The sequence below is a fragment of the Scyliorhinus canicula genome, chromosome 2 (genome assembly GCF_902713615.1).
Source record: "Scyliorhinus canicula chromosome 2, sScyCan1.1, whole genome shotgun sequence".
Lineage (NCBI taxonomy): Eukaryota > Metazoa > Chordata > Chondrichthyes > Carcharhiniformes > Scyliorhinidae > Scyliorhinus > Scyliorhinus canicula.
In genome coordinates, this window is record NC_052147.1 from 168,019,058 (window position 1) to 168,043,997 (window position 24,940).

Sequence of the window (24,940 nt, forward strand, 5' to 3'; positions counted from 1 at the left end):
CTCTCCCCCCCACTCTCTCTCCCCCCACTCTCTCTCCCCCCACTCTCTCTCCCCCCACTCTCTCTCCCCCCACTCTCTCTCCCCCCACTCTCTCTCCCCCCACTCTCTCTCCCCCCACTCTCTCTCCCCCCACTCTCTCTCCCCCCACTCTCTCTCCCCCCACTCTCTCTCCCCCTCTCTCTCTCCCCCCTCTCTCTCTCCCCCCTCTCTCTCTCCCCCCTCTCTCTCTCCCCCTCTCTCTCTCCCCCCTCTCTCTCTCCCCCCTCTCTCTCTCCCCCCTCTCTCTCTCCCCCCCTCTCTCTCCCCCCACTCTCTCTCCCCCCACTCTCTCTCCCCCCACTCTCTCTCCCCCCACTCTCTCTCCCCCCACTCTCTCTCCCCCCACTCTCTCTCCCCCACTCTCTCTCCCCCACTCTCTCTCCCCCACTCTCTCTCCCCCCACTCTCTCTCCCCCCACTCTCTCTCCCCCCACTCTCTCTCCCCCCACTCTCTCTCCCCCACTCTCTCTCCCCCCACTCTCTCTCCCCCACTCTCTCTCCCCCCACTCTCTCTCCCCCCACTCTCTCTCCCCCCACTCTCTCTCCCCCCACTCTCTCTCCCCCCCACTCTCTCTCCCCCCACTCTCTCTCCCCCCACTCTCTCTCCCCCCACTCTCTCCTCCCCCCACTCTCTCTCCCCCCACTCTCTCTCCCCCCACTCTCTCTCCCCCCCACTCTCTCTCCCCCCACTCTCTCTCCCCCCACTCTCTCTCCCCCCACTCTCTCTCCCCCCACTCTCTCTCCCCCCACTCTCTCTCGCCCCCTCTCTCTCGCCCCCTCTCTTCTCGCCCCCTCTCTCTCGTCCCCCTCTCTCTCGCCCCCTCTCTCTCGCCCCCCTCTCTCCGCCCCTCTCTCTCGCCCCCCTCTCTCTCGCCCCCCTCTCTCTCGCCCCCCTCTCTCTCGCCCCCCTCTCTCTCGCCCCCCCCTCTCTCTCGCACTCCCCTCTCTCTCGCACTCCCCTCTCTCTCGCACTCCCCTCTCTCTCGCACTCCCCTCTCTCTCGCACTCCCCTCTCTCATCTCTCTCTCCTATTTCCTCCCCTCCCTCCCTCCTCTCTCCTCCCTCCCTCCTCTCTTCTCTCTCCCTTCTCTCTCCTCTCCCCCTCCTCTCTCCTCTCCCCCTCCTCTTTCCTCCCTCCTCTCTCTCCTCTCTGCCTCTTTTCCTCTCCGTCTCCTCTCTTCCTCCTCTCTTCCTCCTCTTTTCCTCTCTCTTTTCCTCTCTCCCCCCTCTTTTCCTCTCGTCCTCTCTCCCTCCTCTCTTCCTTTTATTTTCCCCTCTCTTTTTCTCGCTCTCTGTTCCTCTCTCTCTCTTTTCCTCTCTCTCTCACGCACATTGACTGAACAGAAAATATAATCTGAAAAATATACATCCCATCACACAAGCATTGCTTGGAATTTTATCCAAGCACTTTGATAGTAATTGGTCAAGGTGTTGCCCTGAGGAATGAACCTGAGGAATGGCTGTTCCTATTTTGTTCATCTGAAACAGGCACAATGTGTGTACGTATTTTTTCTGTCTGCAAAGAACAGGTCCCTGTGTATCAATATGTGTAGCTGCCTGTACATGCAAATGCACCGCACTGCGAGCCCGTCTTAAATTTGTTGTCAGCATAATTGTTGGCACACTGATCATTTAGCAAATGGTATCCAATCATGAAATCACATCTGATCTTGAACACTGTTTTGAGTTTTGCAAGCCGGGCTGGTTGGGTATGATCTGAACCTTGCCCATTGCGAACAGCAGAAGGGACGTGCTATTTGATATGATCCGCCAGCCTTTGAGAATTTCCAAAGACAGAAATGACACACGTTGTGCCTGTTTCAGCTAAACAAAGTAAGTGACAGCCATTTTCTGGTTCATTCCTCGGGGCAATGCTGTGACAAATCAGTTAAGCTATCTGGTTTAAATTTTAAATAATGCTTGGCAGTTAACTGTCAGCCACCATCAACTGTCCATGGAAACAGCTCTACAAATCAGAGTCCACTTGCCAACCCATCAGCACTTTCTCATACAGTATAAATTTGTTGTCTCCCTTGGATATGTATTCTTACAAAATGTCCCGATGAAGCGAGACTAAAAGCTTCAACAAAAAATATATATTTTTTAAACAATACATTCATATTTTATTGAATTAAATGTTGCTATTATATGCTTGTTGTTTCAATCAGTTTTTTCCCCTTGTTACCAGCCTATAGATTATGAAGGCTTCAAGTTATTCATGAAGACCTACCTGGAGGTGGAAATCCCAGAGGAGCTTTGTCAACACTTATTCATGTCTTTTAAAAGGAAGACATGCCAAAATTCGCCAGAATCCCAGAGGCAAGGCTCAAGCAATTCACAGTTTAATCTATTGGGTAAGGATGACATTAATGTGTTATCACTTTGACTTGAAATTGCTAAATTTGGTTTCTGTCAAAAACAGGACCCAAATGCTACTCTTGAAAATGGGGATTTAGCTATTAGGTTACAGGAATGTTGGGAACCTAATGTCTGCAAATGCTCGGAAAGGTATTAGTTAATGATACTATTGTGCTATTGTTCTGTATTTGTTTATAGTTTAACACTATGCCATACAGTGTGCCTTTGGAAAACAAAGTTAAAAACTAAATTTGAAATCTTTAATTTAGCAGCTAAACTGCCAAGAACATGATCTGCCTAAGTTCTGAAGGCAGCTGATGTATTTTGCTCCGAAGCATCAATACGATTCAACTTTTGACACACATTCATCAGTACATGGAAAAATTGTCATTGTGTGTTGAACTATTCCATAATGCTCAGCATAGCACTCTATCTCTCATGGTTACAGTAAACAGTATTAGAACCTGACCACACCTCTGTGTTATGGGCAATTACTTTCTCGTTTTGTCTAAGGAACAATCTTTTTTTAATTAAAGAAGACATTTGATGAGATTCTCTGGCCTCCCCGTGTGTGCTGCTCGATGGTGAGAGATGGCCCGCCGTTGGCCGATGGCAGGATCCTCTGGTCCCACTGCTGTCAATGGGATTTCCCATGGAATCCACCCCGGGGAACCTGCAGCAGTAGTATGCCGTTGGCGGGACTGGGCGATCATTAGCTAGAAAATAATAATTTTTATTCTCACAAGTAGGCTGACATTAACACTGCAATGACATTACTGTGAAAATGCCCCAGTCGCCACATTCTGGCTCTTGTACACAGTACATAGACATAGAACATACAGTGCAGAAGGAGGCCATTCGGCCCATCGAGTCTGCACCGACCCACTTAAGCCCTCACTTCCACCCTATACCCATAACCCAATAACCCCGCCTAACCTTTTTTGTCACGAAGGGCAATTTATCATGGCCAATCCACCTAACCTGCACGTCTTTGGACTGTGGGAGGAAACCGGACACCCAGAGGAAACCCACGCACACTCGGGGAGAACGTGCAGACTCTGCACAGACAGTGACCCAGCGGGGAATCGAGCCTGGGACCCTGGCGCTTTGAAGCCACAGTGCTACCCACTTGTGCTACTGTGCTGCTGAAGAATTCAGAATGTCCAAATGATCTAACAGCACGTCTTTTGAGACTTGTGGGAGGAAACCACTGTGCTACTGTGCTGATGACTAATGGAGTTAGTGAAGAATGATTTTTAATGAAAGAATATTGTGATTTAGCATTTCTAGCACGAGTGTGGCATTGTAATTGTTAGGGTCACAGCACTTGTTTGGCAGACCTTTTATTCGTTTGATGTTGTCACATAAGAAAGGTTAACCTATTTATTTTCGTGCCGTGACCCTCTATTTTGATTTATTATTTGGCTGCAAAGCTGCTGTTTCAGACTATTTTTTAACCTGTCAAGTAAATAAAAGTTGCTTGCATTTCCAAAATGTGTACTGTATTTGGGAGGATCAGAGAAGGTCAGTGAAATGTTTTGATAGTTGAAAAAGGAAAGGAAGAATAGTCCAGGCCAGACCTGATGATCAAACAGCAAAATCAAAGTTAAATTGATAAAAATTAACAGAAAGGAATGAGTACAAATAGATGGAGAAGAGGAAGGGAGAGGGCAGTCACATGGGCTTTAATAAATGTGCGGAGTGCTCGGGTGAAAAAAGTAGTTTAAAGAACTGTTAAAACTAACACAAGGGAAGAGAGTAATTGTCCTCCAGGTACTGCAAGTAAATGGAAAATTAAACAAGTACAGTAATTAAACTAAAAGAGCAATAAGAGATATGAGTAAAAATAAGGACAGAAGGACAGGTTAGGGTGTGTAACCCAGTAAAGTTGTTCATGCAAACACATGGAACTATATGGAATAAATTGGAATGAAGTGTATCACATGGTGGCCAAGACTGAGCCATGCCTGCAGGATAGTCAGGGCTTGGATCTAATATAACACAGTTATAAAGTCAACAACAGAGATAGGAAATTGGAGATGGGAAGGAAACCTTAGTGATAAGGGGTAAAGCCTTTCCAGAAGATGTCAAGAGAGTATATTTTGAAAAATAAACAGGTAATGGAGAATTAAGAAATAGGAAAGCCTGTAGTGGGAGTTTGTGTATACACCCCCTAGAAGCAGCTATGAAGTTGGAGATTGCATAACAGTAGAAATTAGCCAAACACATAAGGTAAGTGTCATTTGTGGTGCGTTTTGCTGGGAGTTTACATTCTACGCCCTACTGCTATCTAATGTCACTTAATCACTTTTGGGCATGAGGAATTTCTCACCGGTTTAACCCACACTGAGAATTTTACTCATCAAAAACCCAATAAAAAACATTTATTAAAAAAAAATCACTGGGGAGCTAGAGATCGGACCATCGGGAGGCACTGAAAAATAAACAAAAATCGAGGGAGGATTGTCATCTTTACAGTCTGCACCCTCCCTGCCAGCGACAGCGGGAGTGCATCCCATCTCCGAAACTCTCCCTTCATTTGCTCCACCACCCTGGCCAAATTTAACTTATGCAGCCTTCCCCCGTCTCGTGCCACCTGGATTCCCAAATACCGGAAATTTTCCTCAACTAGCCTAAACGGTAGCCCTCTCAATCTGTTCTCCTGGCCCCTTGCCTGGACCACAAACATTTCACTCTTGACCGTATTTAATTTGTATCCTGAGAACTGGCCGAACTCCCTCAGCATTCCCAGTATAGTTCCCATCCCGGCCACTGGGTCCGACACGTATAGGAGCAGGTCCTCTGCATAAAGAGAAACCCTGTGTTCAACCCCGCCCCTCACCATCCCCTTCCAACCCTCTGCGGCTCTCAGCGCAATCGCCAGCGGCTCTATGGCCAGCGCAAACAGCAGCGGGGAGAGCGGGCAGCCCTGCCTGGTCCCTCGGTACAACCTAAAGTACTCCGACACTTCTCTGTTGGTCCTGACGCTGGCCCTCGGGGCCTGATATAATAATTTGATCCAATCCACCAATCCCTCCCCGAACCCAAACCGTCCGAGCACCTCCCATAGATAGTCCCACTCCACCCGGTCAAAGGCCTTCTCGGCGTCCATTGCCACCACTACCTCCACCTCTCTAACCGCCGGGGGCATCATTATCACATTGAGCAATCTCCTCAGATTGGCCGCCAGCTGCCTACCTTTCACGAACCCCGTTTGATCCTCCCCAATCACCTCCGGTACACAGTCCTCCATTCTACCCGCCAGTACCTTTGCCAGGAGCTTGGCGTCTACATTAATCAGGGAGATTGGCCTGTAGGACCCGCACACCTCCGGGTCTTTACCCCGCTTCAATATCAGAGATATGGTGGCTTGTGACATTGTCGGTGGCAGGGTCCCTCTGTCCCTTGCCTCATCGAAAACCCTCGCCAAGACCGGGCCCACCAGCTCAGAGAACTTCCTATAAAACTCTACTGGGTATCCATCCGGCCCCGGGGACTTCCCCGACTGCATGGCCTTTAGGCCCCCAATACCTCCTCTACTCTAATCGGGGGCCCCAGCTCTTCCACTTCCCCCCCCCCCCCCCCCCCCCCCAACTGTTGGGAATGTTAACCCGTCCAGAAACCTTTTCATCCCCTCCGGTTCTTCCGGCGGCTCCGAAGTATACAGCTTACGATAGAAGTCCCGGAATACCCTATTCAATTCTGCCGGATCCTCCACTTTGCGCCCCCCCTCGTCCCTCACTCTACCTATTTCCCTGGCCGCCTCCCTCCTCCTGAGTTGCTGCGCTAACAGTCTGCTGGCCTTTTCCCCATACTCGTACACCACTCCCCTCGCCTTCCTAAGCTGTTCCACGGCCCTGCTCGTGGATAGTGCCCCCAGTTCCGCCTGTAGTCTCTGCCTCTCCCTGAGTAAAACCTCCCCCGGGGACTCCGCGTGCTCTTCATCTATCCAACCCATTTCCCTGACCAATCTATCCATCTCTGCCCGGTCTGCCTTGGCTCTGTGGGCCCCAATTGAAATCGGCTCCCCCCGCACTACTGCCTTTAGCGCCTCCCACACGGTCGCCGCTGAGACCTCCCCAGTGTCATTCACCTGCAGGTAATTTTTTATACATTTCCGAAGCCTCTCGCAGATCCCCTCCTCCGTCAGCAGTCCCACATCTAGCCTCCATTGCGGGCGTTGATAGCTCGCTCCCCCGAACTGCAGGTCCACCCAATGCGGGGCATGGTCTGAAATGGTAATTGCTGAGTATTCCGTGTTCTTTACCTTCCCCATACAGTCCCTGCTTAGTACAAAGAAATCTATCCTGGAATATACTTTGTGGACGTGCAAGTAAAACGAGTAGCCCCTTCCTGTTGGCTGTCCCTCTCTCCAGGGGTCCACTGCCCCCATTTGCTCCATAAACCCTTTCAGCTCCCTTGCCATTGCTGAGAGTCTACCCGTTCTGGGACACGACCGATCCAAAGTTGGGTCAAGGACCATGTTAAAGTCCCCTCCCATTATTAGCCTGCGAGAATCCAAGTCCGGGATCTTCCCCAGCACTCTTTTAATGAAGTCCACGTCATCCGAGTTCGGGGCATATATATTCACCAGCACCACTCTTCTCCCCTCCAGTCTGCCCCGTACCATCAGGTATCTGCCCCCCCTGTCTGCGGCTATGCCCTCTGCCTCAAATTGCACGCGCTTGTTGATCATGATTGCCACCCCTCTGGCCTTCGAGTCCAAGCCCGAGTGGGGAGACCTGGCTATTCCAGCCCTTCCTTAGCCTGGTCTGGTCTGACACTTTCAGATGTGTCTCCTGCAACATAATTACATCCGCCCTCAGGGCCCGCAAGTGCGCGAACACCCGCGCCCTCTTAACCGGCCCATTCAGTCCCTTGACGTTCCAGGTGATCAGCCTGGTTGGGGGGCACATCCCACCCCCCCCCCACCCTGCCGGTCAGCCATAGCCTTTCTCGGGCCGGCCCCTGACCCGTGCGTCGTGCCATTCCTGGCCCGCCCTTTGGCTGCCTCCACCCTCGACCTCCTTTCCAGTGCCTATTTCAAGTCCCTCTCCCGTCAGCAGACCAACCCCCCCCCCCTCCCCTAACCCCATCCTCCAATACCCCCACCCCTGCCATCTACTGGCTGTAACTTCCCCCCCCCCCCCCCCCCCCCCCCCATCTGACTTCCTTGACTAGCCAATCTGCTAGCCCGGTGACTCAACACTCCGGCGCCTTCCTGTCCCATTCCCCTTGTTTCCCGTCCTCCTCCCCACCCACTGGGGCAAGCCGGCTCCAGTGTCTTCCGCGAGCTGCACAAAAAGCACAAACCAGCCCAAACAGGAAAAAAAAAGAAAAAACCACAGAAAAAAGAGAAAAAGCACATAAATGTCCATGAACAAAGGAAAGAGTCTCAAATGTTCCGCTTGGCCCCCTTGGCCCAGCAAACCGTTGAGCAGCAGTCCAGGCACATTCGGCGTTCCTTCCCACAGAAATCCTCGGGCCCTAACTCGCGTCCTTGGGGCCTCCTTTCGGGACCAGCCCCAAGTCCCTCACAAAATCCATCGCTTCTTCGGGCTCAGAGAAGTAGTGGTGTTGACCCTGGTGCGTGACCCATAGCCGAGCTGGGAACAGCAGACCAAACGTCACGTGCTTCTTGAACAGCACCTCCTTGACATTCTTAAAGGCTGCTCGCCGCCGAGCCACCTCCTGGCTTAGGTCCTGATAAATGCGGAGAACACTGTTGTTCCACGTGCTGCTCCTGGCGCTCTTTGCCCACTGCAGCACCCGCTCCTTGTCCACGAACCTGTGGAACCTAATCACCATCGGGCGGGGGGGTCCGCCCGGCCGCCCCTGCCTTGCCTGCAATCTGTGTGCCCCCTCCAGCTCCAGCGGTCGCGGAAAGGCTTCGGCCCCCATCAGCTGCTTCAGCAGGTCTGCTACAAACGCTGCAGCATCAGCTCCCTCCGCCCCCTCCAGGAGGCCGACCATCCTCAGATTGTTCCTGCGGACTCTATTCTCCAGCTCCTCCACTCTGTCCAGCAGTCTTCTCTGCCGCTCTTTCAGGCCGTCCACTTCTAGCGCTGCAACCGTTTGCGCATCCGCCTGCTCCTCCACCACCTCTCCCAGCACCTTAACTTTAACATCCTGGGCGTCCAGCCTCTGGTTCAGCTGATCCACCGCTTTCTGGATTGGGTCCAAGCTGTCCCGCTTCAGCGCTTCAAAACTGGACTTCATTACCTGGAGCATGTTATCCAGCGCCAGCTGGATTGCTGAGTCCGGGGTCCGTGTGTCCGCCATCTTAGGTCCCAGGTAATTTTCTTCCGGTCCTTGTCTCTGTCCCTTTTTCTCCTTCTTCTTCTGCCTTCTGGAATCCCGCTGTTCCATGTGCCGCAGCCCGCTCCTCAGCGCCTTCGCTGCCGCTTTCCTTCACCCAGCTCCTTGAATTTTACCTCCTGGGCATCTGAAGTGGGTCCAAGCTGTCCCTCCTCAGCAACTCCAAACTTTTTTTTTCCTTTGTCCTGGAGGAAGGAAGGTCCGTGGGTCCGCCATCTTACCCTTCAGGTCAGCTTCCTCCTTGCCTCCGTCTCTCTCTCTCTCTTTCTTCCTCACCTGCTGGCCTCCCATACTTCCATCTGCTGCAGCCCGCTCTCCTCTTCTGTTCCCGGCAGCCTTTTTGCCGCCCCCGTGGTCCCGTTATCGCGGGGAATCAACTGTTCAGCCCCGCCGGAGTGAGAGCCCACCGAATGTGCGGCTCACTCGTACATCGCCGCCACCGGAAGTCCATCTCGGGTTTTAATGAAAATTGGTGAGATCATTGCAGATTACAATAATCACACCTAGATTATTATGTTTGGTTGTGGGCTTTATACGTAGAATTTACCAGAATAGATTTTCCAGAATAATGCTTGGAATCCGGAGGTTAAATTATGAGGAAAGGTTACACTAGCTGAGATTACATTCTGTGGAATTTAAAAGGGTTAAGGTTGTTTTAGTCCAAGTTTTCAAGATATTAAGGAAACCGAGGGTAGATGGAAAGAAACTGTTTTTTGGTTGGCCCGGCCTAGGTCTGGAGACATGTCCTAAACATTAGAACCAGATCTTTGATGAGTGAAATGAGAAGTATTTCTACATCCAAGGTTCAGAACTACCTTCCACAAACAACCAGATCAACTGTTAATTTTAAATCTGGGATTGATAGATTTATGTCTACAGCTATGATGTCATTGAGTGATGGAAATAGCTTGAGGGACTAAATGACCGACTTCTGTTCCGATGAGCACAAAATAATTTTCCCATATCCACTTGCATTGCATCAACTTGTGGTTATGTGCATCAGGGACCCTCCTCACCTCAAATGGTCATTGCTGTAATTGTCTGCTCTTTGAAAGTGACTTGAAAGGCTATTCAGCTGCAGGTGGTGAATTAGCATCTTCCTGTCCCCACTTGATGTCCACATAAGCTGGGCCATTGAAAATAATATTTTTAAATGGTCTATAATTTCATCGGCATTGCTGAAAGGCGAGAAATGTTGGCAAAGCTTTCAGTCTTGCACTTATCAGGACAAACGCAAGAAATGCCAAATTTCACATGACAGTTTATTGTACAGGAGAGAAGGGTGCTGATGGGTTGGCAAGTCAACTCTGGACAAGGCGTTGCCATGGAGAAAGCAACTTTAGACTCCCCAAATAATTCAAAAAAGATAGAAAACTTTACATATGCCTTTGTTTACAAAGGATAGGACCATGTATACTAATGAATGAAACTTCTCGAGTGTAAATGAGCCACGTTATGAGCTGGACTAATTATCTTAAATTGATTGTGAATGTAGCTATTAGCGCACATGGGATTGTTCAAAAAGTGCTGTCCAATTGCAGAATCACATCTAATAGAAGACATTTTAACAAAGAACAATACAGCCCAGGAACAGGCCCTTCGGCCCTCCAAGTCATGATACCAGCCTTTGCCAAAACCCTCAGCATTTCCTTGTGCTCTATACCGATCCAAAACAATATTTGTCAAGATGCCTTTTGAACGCCATTGATGTATCTTGTGGCCATCTAAAATGGCCGCACACAAAGGATAATGGGAATTGTGGTCAGGTTGGTACACAGACGATACACAGCCCCTGTTTATTGTGCAGAAGAAACCAGTCCTACACAGAAACTTGCACCTGCTAAAGGTCAATCACCGATTTCCCCAGGACAATGGGACACAGATTGAAACATAGCAGCAGTAACAGACTCAGGAGTGCCTATTCACCTTATTTGGGAGTGCCCACGTGCCTCGGACAATAACAACTAGGACCCACCCAGCTATCAAGTTACTCACCCCTAATTGTCCAGAATCGATGAGGGTGATCAAAATCCTATTGATCCATTGGATTCCGAGTTGGGACCGCTCAAAAGAGCACGAAAGATCAGAGGATAAGAGGAACCGCGCAACCAATATTCTTTTTCTTTTGGGACTGGCCTCTGCCCCACCAACTGCAGGACATCGACCAGCCAAGTTCAAGGATCCGCGATCGCTATCTGAAGGATGAGCCGCAGCCTAAACGTATCTGACAACTTCCAGCCGCCACATGTGGGGATTCAAATAAAGGCCTTATCTAACCTGCACAGAGCCGGTCACTTGAAAGTTAAGTAAAGGTCATTTAAGCTGTCAGGTATAGTTTAATGTGTAGCCTCGTGGATATTATTATGCATAGAACCAAGCCTGTGTTTAATAATAAACAATAATTGAACTAAGATACTGGCTGTGTAGTCATTTGTCCAATACACTGAATGTACTCTCATCTTGTGGTTCTTATTAGTAAAGATAAAAGAGCAACATTCTGCTTCTACAACCTCCTCTGGCAACGCGTTCCAGGAACTCAGCACACTCTACTTAAAAAACCTGCCTCGCAAATCTCCTCTAAACTTTGCCCCATGGACCGTAAAACTATGCCCCTGGTGATTGACCCCTCCACCCTGGGAAAGGGTGCCTGCCCATCTGTATCCATGCCCCTCGTAATCTTGGAGACCTCTATCAGGTCACCCCTCAACTTCTGTCTTTCTGATGAAAACAGTCTGAGTCTATTCAGCCTCTCTCCACATATCTAACACCCTGCAGGCCGGGCAATATCCTGGTAAACCTCCTGTACACCCTCTCCAAAGCCTCCACATTCTTCTGGTAGTGTGGCAATCAGAATTGTGCGCAATATTCCAAGTGTGGTCTTATCAAGGCTCTATATAACTGTAGCATCACTTGCCAGTTTCTATACTCAATGCCCCGTCCAATGAAGGCAAGCATTCCATATGCTTTCTTGACTACCTTGTCCACTTGTGTTGCCACCTTCAAAGATCTGTGGACCTGCACGTCCAGATCTCTCTGATTTTCTATATTCCCAAAAGTTTTGCCATTTCTTGTATATTTCCCCTCTGTTAGACCTACCAAATGCATTACCTCACATTTGTCCGGGTTAAACTCTCTTTGCCCAAGTCTCCAACAAGGGGCTGTTTAGCACAGGGCTAAATCGCTGGCTTTGAAAGCAGACCAAGGCAGGCCAGCAGCACGGTTCAATTCCCGTACCAGCCTCCCCGAACAGGCGCCGGAATGTGGCGATTAGGGGATTTTCACATTTTCACAACTTCATTTGAAGCCTACTTGTGACAATAAACGATTTTCATTTAATTTCATTATCTATGTCCTGCTATATCTTCTGACAATCCACAACACTATCTGCCACTCCACCAACCTTGGTGTTATCTGCGAACTTACTAATCAGACCAGCTACATTTTCCTCCAAATCGTTTATGTACACTACAAACATCAGTGGCTCAAGCACAGATCCCTGTGGAGCACTGTTAGCCACAACTTTCTATTCAGAAAAAACCCTTCTGCTGCTGTACTTTGCCTTCTGTGACTGAGCCTGTTCTGTACCCATCTTCACCTCGCCTCTGATCCCGTGTGACTTCACTTTTTGTACCAGTCTGCCATGGGGCACCTTGTCCAAGGCTTTACTGAAGTCCATGTAAACAACATCCACCACCCTCCCCTCATCAGTCATCTTTGTCACCTCCTCAAATAACTCGATCAAGTTAGTGAGGCACAACCTCCCGTTCACAAAACCATGCTGTCTATCGCTTATGAGTCCATTTGTTTCCAAATGGGTATAAATCCTGTTCCTGAGAATTCTCTCCAATAATTTACCTACTACCGACGTGAGGCTCAGCGGTCTATTGATATTACTGCTTCGTTTCTTAAACAGCGGTACCACATTAGCTATTCTCCAGTCCTCTGGGATCTCACCTGTAGCCAATGTGGATACAAAGCTGTAAATCAAGACCCCTCCCTTGCTTCCCTCAGTATTCTGGGGTAAATCCCATCCAGCCCAGGAGACTTATCTACCTTAATATCTTTTAAAAGACTCAATACCACCTCCTTTTCGATGTTAACATGATCCAGACTGTCCACATACCCTTCCCAAGAATCATCTTCCACAAAGTCCCTTTCTTTGGTGAACACTGATGCAAAGTACTCATTTACTACCTCGCTCATTTCCTCTGGCTCAACACATAGATTCCCCCACTGTCCTTAAGTGGTCCAATCCTTTCCCTGGCCACCCTCTTGCTTTTTACATATGAATAAAAAGCTTTGGGATTCACCTTAATCCTACTTGCCAAGGACTTTTCATGACCCCCTCCTAGCCCTCCTATTTTCCCGCTTTAGTACCTTCCCACTTCCTTTACACTCTTCAAGGGTTTCGATTGTCCCCACCCTCCTAGACCGTACAAAATGTTGGTTTTGGGTTTTGAAAGTATGGGCTGTACTCCATTGCAAACAACTGTAGGCATGTGTTGTTTGATTCAATCAGACAGTCGCTGGGACATATGACCTATGTACCTGGTATCGCACCAATGCTGAAATTCAGAAATTATATTGCTCAGTTATGTAACCAATAGATGTCTTTTTTGGACTGACAACAGCATCATGTAATGGAAAATGCCACTTGCATAGCCATTGCATTATACCAGTATGAAATTACTTCCTCCGTAGACTTATCAACTAGCATGTCAAGAAGGTGTGAATTAACTGCTCCATCTCAAAAATTCTGTGTGGACAATAGCTATCCTGTTCAGATCATTGTTCACTGTATGTCATGCAAACTCACAAATGGGTCAAAGGCTACCACTTTTGGACCTGGCTTACCTTAAATGCCCGATCTACCTCAAATTACCCTCAGGCAAAATAGCTCAAAAATCTGAACAAGATAGGCAAGCCCGTTTCATGCTGTTACAATTCAGCGGCTAAGTGAATGTTATGTTCCACTAACGGGATGCTGTCATCAGCCCAAAAAGACTTTCTACCTGCCACACAACTCGGCAAGACTGTGTCTGAATTTCAGTGCTAATGCAATGTCAGGTCCAGGTACATGAGCATATATCCTAGAGATTAGCTGATTCCATCAAAAAGCATGTTCCTTGCAGGCAGAAGGCATATATTCAAGTCTTGCACTTTTTCTGAATTATCTGGAAACGTGGAAAGCCTATTGCTCCCCACTTTGTCCTCCATGGCAATTCTTCAGCCAATCAGAGTTGAACTTGCCAAGCAATCAGCACCATTATGTCCTATCAATCTAAATTTAAATTGTTCTGATCATTTGAAATTTGACATTCTTGCGAGACCTGATGACTGCAAGAGCAAAATCTTTGGCAACATGTTTTTCTTTTCAACAGTATTCAGTTTAAAACTTACCTTTGTTTACCATAATAGCATATGTTCGAGTATAATAATGGTGCATTGAAAATGTGCAGAACCATTCAGTTCAGGAGCTTATATTTTGGAAGAAATCTGCTGCTTCAAAATAAGTTGGTTGCAGGTTGTCCAGTAGAGGGACCCATAGATGTTTAGCTTTAAAATGTTGAAATATCAACAGATGACAAAAAGATTAATTAACGTAAGGATACATAAACGTTAAAGGTTCTTGGCAGTCAGTTGGGCAGTAGTCTCATCGGCCTGGTAGCTCAATTAACGGGATTCTTGATATGTCAACTGTAATTCCAGTCTGAAAGTCTTGCTTATTAATGAGAAATATCAGCATAAGTTAGTGGACAAAGTCATGTATGTTTCAAAATGTGTTTTGCCTTCTGATAAATGTTGTCACAGATTCATACTTGCTGCATGTTTAACTCCAGAGCTTCCTACTTTATAAAACGGGCCCTAATAAAGGAATTGTGTGGGGGGGGGGCCCTAATAAAGGAATTGTGTGGGGGGGGGGGAGAACTATGGTAAAGGGGAAAAGGGGAGAGGGAAGGCAAAAGGATGGGGGAGGGGAAATGACGGACGTGGCCACGTCCTATGTGAAGCAGGGGAGGATGAGGGTCTCTCTGGTCCTCCGGACTTACCTGACCCTCACCGCTGCCACGTGTTCTCCATCCTCCGGCTTCTCCTGCGGGTCCTTCCCAGGCTCGTCCTCCAGCCCCCCCTGATCTGGCACCTCCTCATCCCCTGAGGTGGCCACATGTCCCCTCCCCCCTCCACCTCCAGCATTGCCTCACTGCTGTGCGAGGTTGTGGAGGACAAAGAGGGCAGCCATCGGGGAGGGGGGTGTGGGTGGGCATGGTGCACTGCAGTGCACCAGCAGAGTGGTCACGTTAGCAGAACCACATTTTGAGGAGTCCGCTCAATGATAGCCTGGGTGGCCGTTTGGGCCTCTTTGTATTGGTCTCCGCATTGGTCACCGGCCTCCATACTGGTGTCATTAACCAGGTCCTCAGCAGGTACCCCTTAGTCCCCAAGAGTCAACCGACTATCCTGGGGTGGTCCTCGAAGAGATCGGAGCTGTCCTACTGCTTCAGGATGTAGCTGTCTTGTACCCTCCCTGTGAAGCGTGCGCACACGTGCATGATCTTCAGGCAGTGGTCACACACGAGCTGGATGTTCAGTGAGTGGAACCCCTTCCTGTTGATTAAGGGCGCTACCAGGCGGCCCAATGCGCACAAGGCAACATTCGTGCCATCTATTACCCCTTGGACCTGGGATATCCCGGCAATGGTGGGCTTTCCCCTCTGAGTCCCTCCCTGGTCTGGTGGGCAGCTGGTTCCTCGGGTTTGGTTTGGGGGGGGGGGGGGGGGGGAGCTGCACATGGGATGCTGCCTCATGCCTCCGTTGATGCTGTTGTCGCCGCCTTCTCTGCCGCCTAGCCTGCGAGCAGCAGCACCAGGACAAGTTCTGAGGGGTCCAAGATATCGTCAATACCGTGGAATATCTGTGAGGGATTGATGAGGGTGTGAAACTATCAACCAGTGGTGTCTTCCACCCCAGGACTCTCCATATCCCCCCCCCCCCCCCCCATCTGACATGCCCTGCCCACGCACCTCCGATCAGGGGGGTACCCCTGGTCACTGGACCCCAAACCCTCTACCCCAGACACTGGCATGTAATGTTGCGAGGACCGGGTGCTGGTCCCCTCCCCGGTGCCCACTCCCACCTTCTGGTTATGGAAATACCCCCGGTGCTGGGACCCTGCCCCTGGGTGTTGGTCGCTGCGTCCCAGGTGTTACCTCCTGTAATGTCCAAGCATCACGATCTGATTGGGATGCTAAGCAATAACCCCCACATTCTACATGGCACGTCTAACCACGGGAACCACTTGGGATGTGTGAAGTCCTCAGTTAACTAAGATTGCCGATATCCCAATTAGCAATAGCCTTCAGCCGTGTGGCCAGGAGCCTCCCACGGTCAGTGGGTGTTATGGATGGTTGGTGGGGCAGGCGGGCTAGGGTTGGCATCCCGAATGGGATCACATGGTCCAGGGGTTGGCATAGTGGACCTGAGGGTGCTGAGACACCCATCTCCTGTTAATTGTATCGAGATTGGCCTTAAGTGGTTATTATTGGTTTCTCGCCATGCTACGGCGGGATCCTGATTTTGCCACTGGGGGTGGGTTGGTTAGATTGCAAACTGATGTACACCCTGCATGGTTCTTTTTTTTGGCCTCGTCCATGATTTAAAGTCCTCGTCGTGCTCTCACTTAAGCACAGCGTGGCCATTAATTCTTGCCGACCATGTTAAAATATAGGAAGCCTCATTTTCGGTCACCCTGCTTTTGGGAGCAGAGTGGCGCAGCGGAAGCGTGCTGGGCCGATAACCCAGAGGTCGATGGATCAAAACCATTCTCTGCTAATTATCTTTTAACGGCTGGTGTAGCACAGTGGGCTGAACAGCTGGCTTGTAATGCAGAACAAGGCTAGCAACGCAGGTTCGATTCCCGTACCGGCTTTCCAGAACAGGCTCTGGAATGTGGCAACTAGGGGCTTTTCACAGTAACTTCATTGAAGCCTACTTGTGACAATAAGCGATCATTATTATTAAGTCATTTTGATTTAAAGATGTTTTTGTTTTAGGTCCACTTTCCTCAATTTATGTTGTGATTCTTGCTTTTTGCATTCTGGTATCATCACCGCCCATCTTTATTGCCGTCCATCTTCATTGGTCATCGCCACCTGTTGTCATTTATTGGCTCCCTTCTTGTAACATCAGGTCCCATGACTCGATTTGCGCCATTGTTGAGGAGTTTTTAACTGTCCTTGAGGAAACATCGATTAAAAAAAAAATATATATATACCTAGAGGTACCCAAAGCAGAGTCGTTCTTTTCAAGCCAAAAATGGGATTTAAATTTGATTGAAATTTCGGATGTTCAGGAGTGCCTGTTGTGGGTGAGACTTTTAAAAGCACTTTTAAACATGAGCTGGAAACCCCTAGTAAATGCTGGGTACTGTGACTGCTGCAGCAAAGAAAGCAAGAAAAGCCATCAGCCTGGCAGTGAAATTGGATGTTTTCAAACATCTTGAAGCTATTGAGTGGTATCTAATTTGAATTTATACATGATTCCTTTTATATTTAAGTTATTTCAGCTCTGAATGATGCACACGTATGCTACAGTGTTTCAACCTGTACATTGTTTTTCTCTGGGTGAGAATTGTCTGATGGAATCGAACTCCAGCTTTAACATTGATTCCTATGGTATCCCATTATTCACATAAAATTGTTCCACTTAAAATGGCAATTTCCAGGAACACAACCACAATTCAAACAGAGGACTTTGTAGTGCATTTTTGCATGTAAAAATAAAACCATGATCTTTTTCAGCTTTGTTTTTACTAATGTTCCATTGTATTATGATATGCTATCAATTTAAAACCTAAAATGTTGAGAGCAGTGAATGACTCAACTTAAGCATCGGACCTTGATAACTCTTACTTGTCCCTGCATTTCAGCTGGGCATCAAAAAGTGCAAAAGCTCCAGTGCGAAATGGTAAGTGGGCACCCAGGGGGGCCTCCGATGTAGCCTGCCCCACGATCGGGGTCCACCGATCAGCGGGCAGGCCTCTCTGACTTGGGGCCTCCTTTCTTCCTGGCCGGCCGCTGTAGCCCTGCACCACGTTGCGTTGGGGCCGGCTCGTTGAAGGGAGCCACTGCGCATGTGCGCGTTGGCGTCGGTCCTACTGTGCATGCGCGGATCCCGCGGCACCCAGTTCATGACAGGATCAGCTGCTGGAGTGGCGTGAAACAGTGCCGTGCTGGCCCCATGTAGGGGCCAGAATTGCTGATCCTGAGGCCATGTTGACACCGTCGAGAAATGCAACAGCGTTTCCGACAGCGTCAACACTTAGCCTCAGGATCACAGAATCCTGCCCATAATCTGCCTTCCATTGTACATGAATGGACATTCATCATGTGATCAAGGCTGCCATTTGATTTTGAAATCTATAAACTGAGAGAGACTGGACAGTCTGCAAATCATCAACATCACAGCTGCTAAGAAAGGCTGTGTCTTCCTGCTTTTCAAGACCTGTGAGGCTTAAAGCCTTTTAAAGTCCTCCAACCTGTTTTGAACAACTTCAGGTTCACCTGTAAGAAATTAGACCTCTGGTTACAACAGCCATTAAGACCTCTATATGTGCCCTGCCAAATAGTCTTTACTTTGAAGGAATCCTGCAGTTAATCTAGGTTTGAACTTCCCCGAACTTCAATTCCAGTGTGGGAAACCTCATTCTGCAAAAGCTCATGGTAAATTGGAGGATTGTGAGAACTTTTAAGATTCAGCAAAAAGCGACTAAAAATAAAATCAATAGAGCTAAGCTGAACTATGAAAGGAAACTAGCAGAAAACATAAACACTGATACCAAAACCTTCTATGAGTATATAAAGAGGAAAGGAATAGCTAAAATAAATGTTGGCTCTTCAGAGGACGATGCTTGTGAGGTAACAATAGGGAACACCGAGATGGTGGAGGCACTGAACCAATATTTTGCCTCTGTCTGCACGGTAGAGGATAATAAAAATTTTCCAAAAACTGCAGTTAATGCAGAGGAACTTGGTGCAGCAATCATCACGAAGGAGAAGGTATTGAATAATCTAATGGGTTTAAAAGCAGATAAATCTCCAGGACCTGATGGCCTGCACCCTCGGGTATTTAAGGAGGTGGCAGCAGAAATAGTTGATGCATTGGTTAAGATATTTTAAAATTTCCTGGATTCTGGAAAGGTCCCAGTGGGCTGGAAATGCCATGTTGCATCGGGCCTTATGTGACACCCCTATTGAAAAAGGGAAAGAGGCAAAATGTAGGAAACTATAGACCAGTCAGCTTGACCTCTGTGGTGCGGAAGTTGCTGGAATCAATCATTAACAAGGAGAGGAATAAAAATTTGATAAGACAACGCTCAATCCACCATTGTAAGCATGGCTTTATGAAGGGTAAGTAATTCTTGACAAACTTGCTTGAGTTGTTTGAAGATGTAACCAGCAAGGTGTATAATGGAGAAGCTGTGGATGTGGTATGTTTAGACTTCCAGAAGGCGGTTGACAAGGTGCCACATAAAAAACTGATCCAGAAGGTGAGATCACAGGGGATTGTGGGGAGAGTATTAGATTGGATTGAGGATTGGTTGATTGAAAGCAGAGGGTCAGGATAAATGGGTCCTTCTCTGGCTGTATAAATGATCTGCAAGCAGGGACAGAGTGTAACATAGCAAAATTTGCAGATTATACTAAATTAGGTGGGTAAGCAGGTAGTGAAGAGAAGGTAAAGAGTTTACAAATAGATATACATAGGCTAGGAGAATGGGCCAAAATATGGCAAATGGAGTTTAATGTGGATAAGTGTGAGGTTATCTATATTGGCCGAAAAAATAGAAATGCTAATTATTGCCTAAATGGAATGCAGATTCAAAATGTGTCTGGACAGAGGGATCTGGGTGTCTTTGTTCATGAATCGCAGAAAGTAGTGTGCAGGTACAGCATGTAGTAAAAAAGGCCAATGGAATTTTAGCATTTATTGCAAAAGGACTGGAGTATAAAGGTAGAGAGGTGTTGTAATTACATAGGGTGTCGGTGAGACCACGTCGTGAGTATTGTGTCCAGTTTTGATCTCCTTATTTGAGGAAGGATGTGGGGGCACTGGAGGCAATTCAGAGGAGGTTCACCAGATTGACTCCGAAGATGAAAGGGTTGACATATGAGGAGAGATTAAATAGTTTGCGCTTGTATTCGCCGGTGTTTAAAAGAATGAGAGGGGATCTGATCGAGGTATATAAATTACTAAGGGGGATTGATAAAGTAAATGTAGATCAAATGTTCCCCCTAGTGGGGCAATCTGGAACAGGAGGTCACAGATATCGGCGGCACGATAGCACAATGTTGCTTCACAGCGCCAGGGTCCTGGATTCAATTCTCGCTTGGATCACTGTCTGTGCAGAATCTGCACGTTCTCCCCGTGTGTGCGTTGGTTTTCTCCAGTGCTCCGGTTTCCTCCCACAAGTCCTGAAAGACATGCTTATAAGGTTAATTGGACATTCTGAATTCTCCCTCTGTGTACCCGAATAGGTGCCAGAGTGTGGCGACTAGGGGATTTTCACAGTGACTTCATTGCAATGTAAGCCTGCTTCTGACAATAATAAAGATTATTATATCGGTTGAGAGGTGGTAGATTTAAAACTGCAATGATGAGGAACTAACTCCTCATAGATGGTGGTGAATTTGTGGGACTTGCTGCCCCATAGTGTGGTGGAGGCTGAGTCATTAAATGGTTCAAGAAGGAAATAGTTATATTTCTGATAAAAAGTGGATTAAAGGGATATGGGGATTAGGCAGAGAGGTGGATTTCAGACCGGGAAGAGATCAGTCATGATCTGATTGAGTGGTGAAGCAGGCTCGAAGGGCTGAATTGTCTACTTCTGCACCTAATTCCTATGTTCATATTCCTTATTAGACTCTCAAAGAGATTTGAGTTGCTCATTATTCTGTTTGGTTTTAATATTTGTTGAAGTACACTAGTATCTGTCTCGAGTGTGAGTTGTGTGATTGACATAGCAATAGACCTCCCTGGGCTGTGTGTGTGAATAAATAATACTCCTTGTTTAACTCCCTGAAAATCAGCTGCTGGTGACTTTTAAATTCACCACTACTAACAGGGTTGGGTGTGGAGTGCTGTTGGAAACACTATCAAACACTTATCAAAACTACATTTATTACAGACAGAAACAAAAGGGGATTGGGGCTATCATTCCATCTCACTCTCATGTCAGTAACATTAGTTCAAACCCTCCACAATAGCACGAGCAAACCAAGCCGACATGTTGCTCTGTTCAGTTTCAAGCCATCTGACCTGTTCATGTCCCATTCCCATGCAGAACTGATTCAATGTCCCAGGAATCCAAAACCCTCCCTCGCTGCACCATGTCTCCAGCCATGTATTGTCTGCACTATACTCCTATATGTTGGCTCCCTAAAATTTCCTCTTTCTGCCAATATAATTGGTACCGCTATGGACTATGATCCACCCCCACCCACCCACTCCATGCACCAGTTATGGTGCCATGGGCCTGGATATTGCACTACTTCCCAGAGGGGTCATCACTCTTTCTGGTATTCAGAACTAGTCTGGCAGTCACCCATTCCCTCTCTGCCCGCACCTTTAAGCTGCGAGGTGAATACATCCAGAAATGTGCTATCCATTAAACTCTCAACTTCATGAGTGCACCACCTACTGTTCAAGTTTCAACACCCACAGCTCGGGTTTCTCCAGCTGACAACACCTATTTTCTAAATGGGGAAATGCTTTGGAAATCAGAAGCACAAAGGGACTTGGGCGTCCTTGTTCACGATTCTCTTAAGGTTAATGTGCAGGTTCAGTCGGCAGTTAAGAAGGCAAATGCAACGTTAGTATTCATGTCAAGAGGGCTAGAATACAAGACTAGGGATGTACTTCTGAGGCTGTATAAGTCTCTGGTCAGACCCCATTTAGAGTTTTGTGAGCAGTTTTGGGCCCCGTATCTAAGGAAGGATGTGTTGGCCTTGGATGGTGTCCAGAGGAGGTTCACAAGAATGATCCCTGGAATGAAGAACTTGTCGTATGAGGAACGTTTGAGGACTCTGGGCCTGTACTCGTTGGAGTTTAGAAGGATGAGAGGGGATCTTATTGAAACTTGTAAGATACTGCGAGGCCTGGATAGAGTGGACGTGGAGAAGATGTTTCCACTTGTAGGAAAAACGAGAACCAGAGGACACCATCTCAGACTAAAGGGACGATCCTTTAAAACAGAGTTGAGGAGGAATTTCTTCAGCCAGACGATGGTGAATCTGTGGAACTCTTTGCCGCAGAAGGCTGTGGAGGCCAAATCACTGAGTGTCTTTAAGACAGAGATAGATAGGTTCATGATCAATAAGGGAATCAGGGGCTATGGGGACAAGGCAGGAGAATGAGGATGAGAAAATATCAGCCATGATTGAATGGCAGAGCAGACTCAATGGGCCGAGTGGCCCAATTCTGCTCCTATACCTTATGGTCTTATTTCACGTGTGTTTGTTTAGGACACAAGAAGGGTCCCAGAGTCCCTACTTTGAGCAGACTGTGTACTTCATGAGTCCAAGATGTCCTGCCTTGCCTCTATTTATTGAATTGTTAATTGAAATAAAATTAAGAGCAGGGACTCAACAAGCAGCAACTTCCCATATGCCGACTTCACTTTATCCCGCAGCCAGTTAACTGAAATGTTTCTAGCACAACTGTTAACTGAATACATCAGATTTTAATTTTTTGAAAATTTCTGAGCCCTTTAGTGTGCTAGTCTTTGCTATTTAGATTTTATGTTACCCCTTGATCTGATTGATTGATTGAACATTGGTTTTAATTATGTTAAATTATTAAAATGGCTGTAGATTATTATGCTAATTAATTGATCTAGTCTAACTTTATAGTTTAAATTATGCTAAATGATATTCACTCCACATGACTTTTGTTCTTTCCAGTGAAATCATTGAGCTTCTCCTCCCTTGTGCCTCTCTCAATCTCTTGTTCCTCCCTTGGGCTCCTTTTTAATCTAATTACCATTATCACTGCTACATAGAAATACTTCCATCTTCCCCTGCATTTTGCTGCCTTTTCTTGGGTCTTCTGCAGTCCTCGTCTTCCATGTTTGAATTTCAGCGAAAACATTGCATGCTTAATACCGTAAGCAGTTTTTGTTTTATTTGGCACAGTAACCATTGATTCCTCTTCACTGGGTCTGAACAGAATTCTGACATGCTTATAGAACAGTACAGCACAGAACAGGCCCTTCGGCCCTCGATGTTGTGCCGAGCAATGATCACCCTACTCAAACCCACGTATCCACCCTATACCCGTAACCCAAACAACCCCCCCTTAACCTTACTTTTTAGGACACTACGGGCAATTTAGCATGGCCAATCCACCTAACCTGCACATCTTTGGACTGTGGGAGGAAACCGGAGCACCCGGAGGAAACCCACGCACACACTGGGAGGACGTGCAGACTCCGCACAGACAGTGACCCAGCCGGGAACCGAACCTGGGACCCTGGAGCTGTGAAACATTTATGCTAACCACCATGCTACCGTGCTGCCGTGCTTACTTGAAGACATCTTTCTCTGAAATTGTTCTTGCCTCTGAACTGAGATATGTGACTTCCTAAAATCCAGGGGAAGTCTTTTTTTTTAGCTTATCAAAGTTACTTTGTTACTACAGACAAGTTGATGTATTAATTTCTCTTTTTCACTAAATACATTCAGGTACATTTATTCATTAACTGCAACATTAACATTGGTAATGCACAATCACTATCTTTGTCAATAAAACTTGGCATTGTTTAATCAGACTGAGATAACATGAGCTGCAACTGGATGCAACTTTAACTGAAAGATACTCCAGACCTTGATGCATTGAATCTGTTGCACAGTTAGCACAGATCTCTGTGAGTTCGACTCTGCTAACCTAAGTGTGATTGCTCTGTCTGACTGAACCAGACTAGCTCTTAGCCACGTGCTGGAGGTGTTATGTGATATATACAACCTGACTCACTCTGTAGATGTCCCCAGTGGAAAGAGGCGGAGTGTGAGTGCCTCGTGCCTTTAATAGTGGGAAACCATCCCCAAGTGTTCTGCCTGCTGATTGGTATCGTACACACCCCTGTCTGCATCAATGGTGCCGAGGTGAAGCTGGTTAAAAGCTTCAAATTCCTACGTGTGCGCATCACCAACAATCTGTTGTTTAGATGTTTAGCTCAATGGGCTAGACAGCTGGTTTGTGATGCAGAACAAGGCCAGCAGCGCGGGTTCAATTCTCCCTCTGTGTACCCGAACAGGCGCCGGATTATGTCGACAAGGGGCTTTTCACAGTAACTTTGTTGCAGTGTTAATGTAAGCCTACTTGTGACAATAAAGAATCCTTATCTTTATTTGTCCTGGTCCACCCACGTCAACAATATGACCAAGAAAACATAACAGCACCTATACTTCCTCAGGAAATTAAGGAAATTCGGCATGTCCACATTGACTCTTACCAATTTTTACAGGTGCACCATAGAAATCATCCTATCTGGCTGCATCACAGCCTGGTATGGCATCTGCTCGGCCGAAGACTGTAAGAAATCAGAGAGTCATGAACCCAGCCCCGTCCATCACACAGACCCGCCTCCCAACAATTGACTCTGTCTACAACTTCCGTTGCATTGCAAACGCGTACAACATAATCAAAGACCCCTCCCACCTGGGTTATTCTCTCTTCCAATCTCTTTCACCGGGCAGAGAACACCCACTAACAGGTTCAAAAACAGCTTCTTTCCAGCTGTTACCAGTCTCCTGAATGACCCTGTTATGGACTGATCTGATCTCATCATACATCTTCTCTACTGAGTAGCACTACACTTCATATGCTTCACCCGATGCCTGTGTCTATGTATTTACACTGTGTATTTATGTATGACCTTTGTTTGTTCATGTATGAAACAATCTGTCTGGACTGTACGCAGAACAATACTTTTCACTACCTCGGTACACGTGACAATAAATCAAATCAAATCAAATTAGGTGAGTGCTTTGGGATGGCCAGTGGTTGTGAAAGATGCAAGTCTTTTTTTCTCTTTTTTTTCTTCTTCCTCCCCCACTCCAACTTTCCAAAGGTTTCCCCAAGCATCCTTGTCCTTTTTATCCCTCCACTCCAGTGTTCAAATTTTATCTTGCAAAGATAACAGCAAACATTCATGTCAATCATAGCTTGTC

The 24,940-nt window shown here is 47.3% G+C and overlaps 1 protein-coding gene and 1 non-coding gene across 5 annotated transcripts in view; both read left to right on the forward strand.

The window, feature by feature from the left end:
- Positions 1-24,940, forward strand: part of LOC119961672 (diacylglycerol kinase beta) — a 797,376-nt gene that overhangs the window by 174,485 nt on the left and 597,951 nt on the right. For all 4 annotated transcript variants that reach the window (XM_038788967.1, XM_038788974.1, XM_038788981.1 and 1 more), the window contains one exon: positions 2,227-2,392. In XM_038788967.1, coding sequence (XP_038644895.1) covers positions 2,227-2,392 — 166 coding nt within the window. The remainder of the gene's footprint in view (positions 1-2,226; positions 2,393-24,940) is intronic.
- Positions 16,473-16,544, forward strand: trnai-gau. The gene has a single exon. It is a non-coding gene; the product is annotated as a tRNA-Ile (tRNA).